The sequence below is a fragment of the Ovis canadensis genome, chromosome 11, assembly GCF_042477335.2.
Source record: "Ovis canadensis isolate MfBH-ARS-UI-01 breed Bighorn chromosome 11, ARS-UI_OviCan_v2, whole genome shotgun sequence".
NCBI lineage: Eukaryota > Metazoa > Chordata > Mammalia > Artiodactyla > Bovidae > Ovis > Ovis canadensis.
Genome location: NC_091255.1, coordinates 46745632 through 46757440, shown reverse-complemented (window position 1 = coordinate 46757440; position 11809 = coordinate 46745632). Strand labels below are relative to the sequence as shown.

Below are 11809 nucleotides of genomic sequence, written 5' to 3'. Positions count from 1 at the left end.
GGAAAAATGTATTTTTAATGAAATGTAGCTGCAAGATTGCTTTTAGAGCATTTAGTATTCTCAGATATCAACTTGGATGATACAGGCTGAACTGTACCAATCTCAGGTCAGATTATCCAGTGGATGTTGGTAAGTTCTGTGTTAATTATTATTTATCTGTAAAGATATTTATACAGATATTTATCTGTAATGGATATCTGTACATTTGCTTCTTAAATACAGGATTTTAGCTTTCTTATTAACATAAAATCAAGGAAGGAAAAAGGTGTCCCACCTTGTGCCCTCTCCCCTCTCCGGTTTCATGTGCTAGTGCAGTTAGTGGCTGTTCAAAAGCCATCCTACATATAATGTGGTTAGTTAAGTGCTCTGATGCCCCAGTTATCCAGTTAGTCACAGGCAGTAAGGTGGGGATTTGGTTAGTGGAGTCAAACAGAGAAGCAGTAATCTGATTAACCAGTTGCTTTCTGAGACTGTTGGCTAAGATGGTGACTGTGGAATTGAGCAGATCTGCTAGATGAGGTTTAGCTTCAGGCAGACTGTGGGAATCCACTGCTTTCTCCTTCACAGAGAATGCCCTTTGTTTGTAGATGGTCTTGAACTTGCTGTATCTTTTCCAGCATGTAACAAGGCCAGAAATGGCCAGCTGGCTATGGACCAGATTCCCAATTAGTCCATTTGTTTCCTTTAGGGCCGGACTACTTTCTTTTTCCTCTTTTGCAGCTAGGAGGTGAGTGTGGGGAGGTAGATGGAGGTGCCAAAAGACCCTTGTAGTTTGGCAGATGATTTCCTCAGGTCTGCAGGTACCGAAAGGACTATCGCAGTAAGGGGGCTTTGTTTTAAAGGTCATGCCACTGAGTGTCCACCTGTGCAGACTGGAGAAGCACCTGACCTTGCTCCTCTTTATACCTCTTCTGACCCTGCCCCAGATACCTCCTCTTCCTCTTCTGGTTTCTCCTTTTCTGTCTTTGCTCATGGAACAGTGGTGGTACAATGGTATTCTCTTCTTTTAGCCACCCAGCCTTCCGGACTTGGGACTCTGAGGATTCTCCTCAGAGGAAGCAATTGGGTAGAGTGGTTTCTGTTTGCTCCTTCTGTTAACCACTTCAGAACAATGCCCATTGTCTTTACCTGTAGGTTGGGATTGGTGCAAATGTTCCTAAAACAGAAGGCAATTGGTTCCCTTTGGTTCGTCTGCGCATCTGCTGCCACCTAGCGGTTGCTTCTCCTTTGGCACCCTGTGTAAAGTTGAGGGGCTGTCATGGACAGTTCTGTAGTGCCTTTTATCTCTGCCTCTATTTTTTCCCCTCCCAGACCTAAATTGTCCTCTCTTTTTATATCTTTATCCATCACATATACACAAAGCTTCCTTTTGTTTTACTCCTGGGTCAGAGAAATCTGGAAATGAATAACTGGCATAGGACCTTTTCAGAAACCTGGAATCCACTAACAACATCCCTGTTTGTTCCCGGTTTCTCTCTTCGGTGACATGAAGTAGTGTCTTACTGCAGGGCTATGAGATGGCGGGGACGAAGGATACTACCAATCCAGGACAGCTCTAAATAGGAGAAGCTTTGAAGATGAAATTTCCTTAGCTGCTCAGTTGCTCATCTCTCAATATTTCTTGTGTAGAGGGTCAGGCATTAATAATAACTAAACCTTATTGAGCAGTTACTATGTGCCAGATGGTGTTCCAGGTATGTTACACTTATTAACTCCTTTAGTCTCTTTAATGACCCAGGGAGATGGAGTATACCCCTTCTAAGGTGAGGAATTTGTTTCCAGGCTGATCCCAGAGGTTTTTTTTTTGGCCACACCACCTGGCTTGTGGGATCCTAGTTCCCAAGATTGGGAAACCAGGGATTGAACCTGGGCTGGCAGTGAAAGTGCCGAGTCCTATCCACTGGACTGCTAGGGAATTCCATCAAAATTATGTTCTTTTTTTTAAACAAAAATTTTTAAAAAAGAGTGCAGGCTCGGTAGTTGCGGTGTACAGGCTTAGTTGCTCTGAGGCAAGTGGAATCTTCTGGGACCAGGGATTGAACCGGTGTCCCCAGCACTAAGTGGATGCCCATTCACTAGACCATCTGGGAAGGCCTCAAAGTTATGTTCTTAGCCATTATGTTTTGCTGCCTCTTCAAGGCACAGACACCCCGAGTGCTAGCCCCAGGAAACAGGGCTGTGTAGACACAAGCCTTCCCCACAGCACTTCCTCAGCCTGCAGGACACTGGGGCTAGTAACTGAGGCCCCAAAAGGAACTCTCCAATGTGCTGACTCCAAGAACGTGCTTCTGGCCCTGTCTCATTTCAGAGTGAGCACAAAAGATACAAATAACCAAGTAGGTGGGCTTTCGTTTTCTCTTGGGCTGTCCCTTCCCATGTTGTTTGGAGGTGATAAGAATGCCCAGAGTCAGCATTTTGATACCAGTTTACAAAAGGAAACACAACTCCATCACACGGGGTAAAGAACCAAATCAGAAGTTTATTTGTGCTTTTGAAACCAGCCAAAGCAACCAGCAATTTCTTCCTCCAAAGGCTTCCTTCTCTCTCACCTTCTCTGAGACGAGCCTGTGGAAAAGGCAGAGGTGGGTGTGTGGACACGTTTAGCAACGGCTCAGCTATGCGGAGGCGGGTTTAGTAGCAGGTCGGCTGAAGAAGCCTCTTCTCGCTTGTCTTACGGTGGTTTACGTTCACTGTGCAGGGGTGTCAGTGGCTTGGGTCTCTTCTCTAAAGAGAAGAGTTGGTGGTGGTGGTGGTGGGCTGGCAGGGGTAGGGAGCGGGCTCTCCGTTTCTTCAAAAAGGCAGGGTAGAGAGAAGGATGTGCGTCCTAAGGGGGAAACACACATAAATCTGCTTTTATGATTCGAAATATAGAAGATATAAAAGGGTGTAGAGTAAAAAGTGCCTCCCTCCTACCCTGTCTCACAGTCATGTAATTTCTGTCGTTGGAGGCAAACAGTGTTATCACCATCTTTCTCCTTCCAGTGATATCTCAATCTCATACATATAGAAGCAATGAGACTCCCTTTTTTACACAGATGGAGCAAATTAGACCTATCTTTTACTACTTTTTTTTTTTTTAACTTACCTATGTATCTCAGAATGTATTCCATAGGTGTGGAGCACTTTTTTCCCCCTTACTGTTGCATAGTATTCAATTCTATGAATTACTACAGTTCCTTGGGGAGGTCTCTATTGAATGTTTAAGTCATTTCCAGTGGTTTGCTATTACAGGTAACCTTGTGTGTATATTATTTTGCCTGAGTGCAAGTGTACCTGTAGGATAAACCCCTGGATGTGGAATTGCTGGGTCAAAGAGAATGAGGAGAGAAACAAGTTTGTCATTAAGTAAATGACAGAGTGAAGTAGGGAGAATTTATTTAGATTTGAAGAGAATTTCCAATTCTTCTGCATTCAGGGCCTAGAAATGGAGTCCTCACTGGGAAACTCATAAAGTCAGACCTTGAGTGAGAGGCACGAGCTGGCGCCTCGTGGTTGTACCAGGGCATTAGAGAGTGAGAGCCCTCCTTATGCAGCGTCCTAAATGCGCAGCTAGGACACTGCTGCTGCCACTCGAGTGGCCCTGGTCTGGAAGGTCCTGAGGCCCGTCACTGTCACACGGGCCACCCCCAACCGCCAGCAAGAAAGGCAGCTCCTGTTTCAGGTTGGGAAATGGAGCCTTGGTGTCCACCACCGCCACCCTAATTCTGATCATGTTGTTATCCCATCCAAAGCACGCACTCACTCTGCTGCTTAATGTGGTATAATGTGATTCTTGCTCATTAAATGCAACCCATAGTCTTTTTGTTGAGTTGCTAAGTCATGTCTGCCTCTTTGCAACCCCATGTTCTATAGGTCCTCTGTCCATGCAATTTCCCAGGCATGAGCACTGGATTGGGTTGCGATTTCCTTCTCCAGGGGGTCCTTCCGACCCAGGGATTAAACCCATGTCTCCCTGCATTGGCAGGTGGGTTCTTTCCTGCAGAGCCATCAGGGAAGCCCGTATTCTTTATTACCTGAAAGTTACTTTGATTATGTTCCACAGGAATCCTTATACTGGATTCCTAATCTTTGCCAATCATATTGCAATACATGGGCATTTGGGGGAAATGTTGCCTGGGATTTGAGAGCTGTGGATAAAGAAACCCAGATCCATCCTTGTGGCAAACATTCCTAATTGCTCTCCAATATTTATTCTGTCCTTTAAATGTACTAATGCCTCCCCTCCTCCCGACCACTCCACTTTTAAGCTGGATACAGGTTCTACCTAGAAGAAACTTTCTTTGTAGCTTGGGGTGTCTGTATATCCGAGTTCTGACCAATGGGATATAAGCAGAAGTGGCGTGTGCAACATCTGTGAGGTGTCCTTAGGAGAGAGGTGCGTGTCTCCTTTCTCTCCTGTTGGGTAGGAAACTGACATGATAGTTGGAACTGGAGCATCCATCTTGGGCCATGAGGTAACCATGGCAATGCTGACCACATGCAGTGTGGCCAAAAGAGAAGGTACCTGGGACCTGAGCACCTTGGATTACTTACCTCCAGATTCTTACAAAAGAGAAAAATAAATTTCTGTGTTAATTAAATCACTGTCAGTGTGAGTTTTCTGTCGCACGTTATTGAATCTAATCCTGACTGACACAGTCCCCCAGTTTAGGAAAACCAGTTACAGGCTTAGCCTCTTTCAATGGTAAATGACCGTCATCACTTTTGGAAATGAAGAAAAGTTACTTCACTGGAAACTCTCATCCTTCACAGAGAAGTGAAGGCATGGCCAACAAATCTATCGGCATGGTTCTATACCTGGGCTTCATCTTTCTTCCACTTCAAAGGCAGTGGTGAGATAGTCCTTTGGAACAATCCCAATGAGGCTGTTCAGTTCGCCGACCCACCAGCCATACATACTATATTCCTGAAAAATGAAAAGAGGGTGGTTTCGGTTGGAATTTAGTCATGCTTCTGTTAATCTTAGGTAATCTGTTAATGATCACATCGGAGAGTCTGTTGCCTGGTTTCTTTGTTGACACTATCAGTACAACTCATTAAGACTCCTGATGGGCTTGCTAAAAGTTATCTAGGGCTTGCCTGGTGGCTCAGTGGTAAAGACTCTGCCTGCCAAAGCAGGAGACACAGGTTTGATCCCTGATCTGGGAGGATCCCACATGCTTCGGGGCAGCTAAGCCCGAGTGCCACAGTTATCGGGCCTGTGCTCTAGAGCCTGGGAGCTGCAACTGCTGAGTCCACGTGCCACAGTTACTGACGCCCAGGTGCCCTAGAGCCCGTCTCATTGCATGCTGAGACCGCAGAGTAGCCCCGGCTCCCCGCAATTAGAGAAAACCTTCACAGCAGCGAAGACCCAGCACAGCCCAAAATAAATCAATAAGAAATTATTTGAAAAGTTATCTAGAAGAAAGCCAGCAAACTCTGCTCTCCTCTCACCACTTTCTGTCTGCGCTGTACATTTAGCGCATTTGGTGCCATGGCTGAACCTGAAGAGCATGTCTTTTATCAAGCAGAGTGGAACAGCTTCTTTGGGGAAAGCTGGGCACACCCCAAAATGCCAGAGCACTAACGTATGCAGGGAGTCAGGTCATAGTGCAAATCAATAATCTTTCCCAAGCTTCTTCCATGTGCAAAGTGCTGTTTGAGTTCCCATGAGATGGGTGCGAGTCAGAACACTGCCTGTTCCCCGGGAGTTCACAGCACAGAGTAACGGGCTTTGGAGTCAGACAGACTGGGATCTCATCCCTACATGGTCATTCAGTAGCCATGTGACCGGAGGGTCTCCTGGCTCTAACTTCCTCTTCTGTAAGAGTTGGGATAACATCACCCCTCCCCTCTGTGGTGGGGGACATAAGTGATGCCACCGAAGTGAAAATAGTTCAGTGTCTGATACATAGTAGACACTCTAAACATTAGATGCCTCCCCTGGAATAGGTGGGAGGTTGACAAGCGCATCAATAATAACAGGCAGGACATGATAGGCAGGGAGGGGGCAAACAAGAAGGGGGTTGAGAGGGTTTAAAAGAAGGGCAGTGCAGGGTTGCGAACAGAGCTCCTGGAGTGCAGAAGAGCTGCTCAAAAGCACAGCGGCTGAGGGGCATTACAGAGCGACTCCTGCAAGCACTAGGGCATGCTTCCCTTCTTTTGAAGGAAGATATTTAGGAATTCATGGGAAGTACATGTGTTCCACTTCGACTGGATCTATCTTTTGCACAGCTGACTGCTGAGATCTAGCGGAAAAAGAAAGAAAACCAAGTTTTTGAAACAATAAAATTCTGGGTCAACTGATTATCTTTTTGTTTCTTTTAGTGGATCTCCCCTCTTCCAACTCTGCCTCTCCCCTAACTCTCGGCAGCTGACCTCTTTTCCACCTTCAAAGAGAAAAGAGAAGCTATCAGATCCATCAGACTTCAGCCACCAAAACAGGAACTTACCTGTATTGACAATCACTCTTCTGTTCAATTAAAGTGGAGGAAGCGTCCCTCCCCTGGTTATGCACTTGTAACTCTCTGCTTTGTTTCTTAGAGACCAGGTTCTGAGACGTCTGACGCCTGCCTCTAATGTAAATGGCTCCTTCCATCAGCACTGAAGTGGACTCAGGTTTCTTTCGTCTTTGAAAACAGTTATTAAATAGTTCCTACCACATGTCCGCAGACTTCCCTGGTGGCTCAGTGGTAAAGTATCCACCTGCCAATGCAGGAGATGTGAGTTTGATGCCTGGGTTGGGAAGATGCCTTGGAGAAGGAAATGGCAATCCACTCCAATATTCTTGCCTGGAAAATCCCATGGACAGAGGAGCTTGGCAGGCTATAGTCCGCTGGGTTGTAAAAGAGTTGGATACAACTTAGCGACTCAAACACCACCACATGTCTACTTCCTATTTAGACTAGCCTATCTATGCAAACTGTCAATTCACAGTCAAATTTATTGAAAGAATTTATTTCATTTACTGCCCCAACTTCTTGCTTTCTATTCACTCTTTGAGCCACTGTAGTGTAAATGCTTCTGCCTTCATCACTCCACTTACGCTTCCTGCTGCTGCTGCTAAGTCGCTTCAGTCGTGTCCGATTCTGTGTGACCCCACAGATGGCAGCCTACCAGGCTCCCCCGTCCCTGGGATTCTCCAGGCAAGAACACTGGAATGGGCTGCCATTTCCTTCTCCAATGCATGAAACTGAAAAGTTGAAAGAAGTCACTCAGTCATGTCTGACTCTTAGTGACCCCATGGACTGCAGCCTACCAGGCTCCACCATCCATGGGATTTTCCAGGCAAGAGTACTGGAGTGGGGTGCCGCTGCCTTCTCCACTTATGCTTCCTACAGCCTCCTTATTGCTCAAATTCTGTGAGTGCTTTTCAATCCTTAACTCTAGCAGTCCTGGCACTATGGATGTTTCTTGAGGTATTTTCTTCTCTTAATTTCTATAATTATACTCTTCTGGTTTCCCTCCTACCTCTCTGGTTGCTTCTTTTCATTCTCATCTTCTTTTATCCCTCCTTTTCCTGTGATTTTCCAGGGTTTTGTCCTGGCCTTCTTCTAATTTGATGTGCTTTCCTTGAGCAATCTTACACACCTGTGTAGATGACGCAACAATAGCTCCAGCCCGGATCTAAGGATTGGATCCCAAAACCCAAGGGCATATTTCTCAAGCTTCTCAATCTCATTCTGTCCTAAATTTAACCATCACGTTGCCTCTTTCTCTGTTTCCATTTCCGAAGTATCTTTATCACCTGTGTTCTCTGTCTCAGTGAGTGGTACCGCTATGCAGTCAGTTACTCAAGCCAGAAACCCAAGAGTCATTCCCAATTTCACCCTCTACCAATCAGTGCTCAGTTCAGTTCAGTTCAGTTCAGTCGCTCAGTCGTGTCTGACTCTTTGCGACCCCATGAGTCATAGCACCCCAGGCCTCTCTGTCCATCACCAACTCCCGGAGTTCCCTCAGACTCACATCCGTCAAGTCGGTGATGCCATCCAGCCATCTCATCCTCTGTCATCCCCTTCTCCTCCTGCCCCCAATCCCTCCCAGCATCAGGGTCTTTTCCAATGAGTCAACTCTTTGCATGAGGTGGCCAAAGTATTGGAGTTTCAGCTTTAGCATCATTCCTTCCAACGAACATCCAGGACTGATCTCCTCTAGAATGGACTGGTTGGATCTCCTTGCAGTCCAAGGGACTCTCAAGAGTCTTCTCTAATACCACAGTTCAAAAGCATCAATTCTTCGGTGCTCAGCTTTCTTCACGGTCCAACTCTCACATCCATACATGACCACCGGAAAAACCATAGCCTTGACTAGACAGACCTTTGTTGGCCAAGTAATGTCTCTGCTTTTGAATATGCTATCTAGGATGGTCATAACTTTCCTTCCAAGGAGTAAGCATCTTTTAATTTCATGGCTGCAATCACCATCTGGAGTGATTTTGGAGCCCCAAAAAAACAAAGTCTGATGTTGTTTCTACTGTTTCCCCATCTATTTCCCATCAGTCCTCAGGTTCTGTCAGTTCTCTTTCCAAAATATCACTGGACTCCATCCACTTCTCTCTATCCGCATTGGCAACGGCTTAGGGTCATGTCACTGTCCCCTCTCCTGAAGACTACAGAAGCAATAAGCAAATTGGTTTCTGTATCTCCATTCTTATTCTCCAATCTGCTCTTTATTCTGTAGCCAGAATCTTTCTAAAAGGCACACTGATAATATCACTGCTTTGCCTAAAACCTTTGAGTTCCTACTGCCTATTGTCAACTTCTTAAAAAGACGGATAAGACCTTGCATGAACTAGTCCCACTCATTGTCAAGTATCCCCTAAACCTAGTGAGCTCTTAGAAAAACAGAGTTTGTCTCTGCTTCTCCCCTGGGCCTCAGGCTCTCACTGCGGAGCCTTTCCTGTGCCTGTTTAGCCTCCACTTCCCCCCTCCCTTCCAGGGGGCTCACTCCTAAGTAGCCCTCAGATCCCGGCTCCTAACTCTCTCTGGCCTCTCCAGACACCCCTTGCTGCCACTCTCTGACTGAGCGGGGCCCCAGCTCTGTGGTCCACAGCGCTGCGCTTCTCCAGGAAAGAATTCATCATGCTGCCTTGTATCTGCCGGCCTTTGTCTCAGTGCCAGTCACTAGGTGGAAAGTTCTGTGGGAGCAGAGACCTTGATGGTTTTGTTTGCTCTTGTTTTCCCACTCTCAGCATGGTCCCTGGCACAGAATAGGACCCCAAAAAACCTTGTTGAATGAGGTTATGAAGGGACTTCCCTGGTGGTTAAGATTCCTTGCTCCCAAAGCAGAGGGCACAGATTTGATCCCTGATTGGAGAACTGAGATCCTACGTGCCTCGCAGCCAACAACAACGACGAAAAATGAGATTATGAAGAAATGGAGGGGGAGAAGTGGGAATACACACTCTGAATTGAGCAAATTTAGTTACAGCCAACTCCAAGATACTCCCTGGTGACTGAAGATACTCCCTGGTGACTGTGGCAGGAAGAGAGCAACTGCCTTTAGAGAGAGTTTCCCAAATGGCTCCCTAAATACCATGAAGACACCATAGGAAGTGAGACTACTGAGCTGATGCTAAAAGGAACAGGGTATAAGCATTTAAAAATCAGTCTTAAATAAATGAATGTGTCTGCCTCCTTCCCTCACTGTCCCCGCTGCATCTTCTCGTTGCCCCCTTCCCCGGGAGAGGGGCCAGCTTCCCCGTACAGCCCGCACTGCTGTATGGGAAATTACCCAGAATCCCTCAGCCTATGCCTGTCAGGACATTCTATTTTTATAATTATTAGTTTTTGGCCACACCATAACACTTGTAGGATCTTAGTTCACCAACCAGGAACTGAACCCAGGACACAGCAGTGAAAGCTGCAGTACTAACCACTGGACTCCCAGGGAACTCCTATGTTAGAACATTTTTAAGCTCCTCCTGATACAGTTATGTTGCTATTTCCCAGCACTGAAGTTAGGGCAGTTTCTGCCTTAAGTTTCCCTATAGTGTTGCCTCCCACTAGCATGTTGCTGCACTGGCCATGTCGACCAGGGTCCTGTTGCGTGGAGGGAACGCATGCTCTGTCTTAGAAGTTCTAGCTTTAGCTTTTCTGCTGTCTCACTGGAGACAGTGGGCACCGTGTTGTCTGACAGTCATTTGAGCAGTCAGCTTGCTTACACAGGTGTGAGGTGTGGTCTTCTGCCTGCCAGATGCTGCCACCTTCATCACCTGAGGGGCTCAGCACAGGCATTCTCTCCCCAGGGACCATTCAAGACTTCTGGGTCTGACTCACGCTTGGCAGCATCCTGCTTTAGCTGTAATGCCAGGAGTAGAGACTGAGCCTGGGGAAGGTGCTGTCTGCCAACTCGAACAGGGTGCAAAGAGGAGGCAGACGAGGCCCAGCAGGAGGCTGCAAAGGCTGGGCTCCCAGGCAGTACGCCCTTGCTCGAGGGGAGCGCTGACCCTGCCGACCACAGATGTGGTAGTCTCAGCACAGCGGTGAGAACTGGGATGAGTGGCATCAACTCTCTGCCCTTCAAAACAAAAAAGCAGGCAGAAGTGTAAGGAGGATGGCGCAGTCTCGGAGACCATATGCCTCCTGCTGCGGGAGCCTAGGAGTTGAATCAAAGCACCTATAGGTCTTGGGATCTGACTGGCTTCTCCAGATTTCACCCCTTGGCTGGATACCCAAAAAAGGCTGCAGGGCTGAGATGTTTAAAGCATGAATGGAAAATTTCTAGCCTTCTCTTCTCCTATCACCGCCCCCCACGCCCATGCATTGCTCCAGCCCAGTCTGAACACCACGAGGTATTTTAAAATAATTTCTACTTTGATGAATTGCTGGGGAGTCCACAATTGCTCATAATCAAAGGGAGAAAAATGCAAATGAGATCCGGCCGAGAACTATCACCACCAAACGTTTATTTCACTGCACAGTGCCAAAAAGAATTAAAACAACATTAAACTCACAGCAATCATGTTTAAGCCCTCGTTTCCAAGTGCCAAATTGCACCACTCTGGATCATACAGATGTTCGTTAATTATGCTAATTTTTATTAAACTATTAAAATGGAGAGAGTACTGGCTCAGTCAGGCAGACCCCAGCTCTGAATGAACTCTGCTCTTGTCTAGAGGTGCTAATTTACTGCATTTTTATTAAGTTGCTGATTCTTGGATTTTAGTTTTGGGATGGCAGAGATAACTGAATTCTTGGGATCAACATTTTCAATAAAGTTTGACTTCTTTTTGCCCAGATGTTTGGAAGAACTGACTGGAAAAATGCCTGAGTTGGTCCCGGGAGACCTGAAATCTTCAATGCAGAAATGTCTTTACCTTCAGTCAAGGGTTGGGGGGGGGGTGATGCATACCTACCAGTGACAATTTAGGGAATCAGAATTATATAGGCTCCCTGCTCCGTAACTCTATACACTGTGTGTGGTAGAGCTAAGACATTAATTATACAAAATGGTTAATTGAAGATGCTTTGTATAAGAATATGAAAAGCTATTTAAAAAACAAACCTTTTACATCAGTGCTTGCTTCTTGCCGCAAAATCTTTTAAGAAGCCACTCAATGTGGTTTGTTCTCATTATAAATATTTCTAGGCATGATTAAACATCTGTTTGCCTCAACATCAACCCTGCCCCATCTCCTTCAGCCTCTCAAATGAAGGAGTCTTAAAAACGAACTCAGTTGTTTGGACTCCGTTAATCTGGTTGGAGTCGCCCTTGGCCTGGATGAGCAGATTATTGGGGGAACCTGAAATAGGCACAGCCTTCACCATCAGCAACAATCAAAAGTGTTTATGGAAGCTTGCACACCACAATAAAAGGATTTATGCTGCTA

General features: G+C 46.2%; 1 protein-coding gene across 1 annotated transcript in view; it reads right to left on the bottom strand.

The window, feature by feature from the left end:
- Positions 1–2459: 2459 nt before the first annotated feature.
- The window catches only part of SKAP1 (src kinase associated phosphoprotein 1), a 296817-nt gene continuing 287467 nt past the window's right edge, over positions 2460–11809 (bottom strand). Inside the window, exons 12-13 of the mRNA XM_069603684.1 lie at positions 4798–4906; positions 2460–2824 (exon numbers count right to left, since the gene is read on the bottom strand). Coding sequence (XP_069459785.1) covers positions 4805–4906 — 102 coding nt within the window. The 3' untranslated portion in view covers positions 2460–2824; positions 4798–4804. The remainder of the gene's footprint in view (positions 2825–4797; positions 4907–11809) is intronic.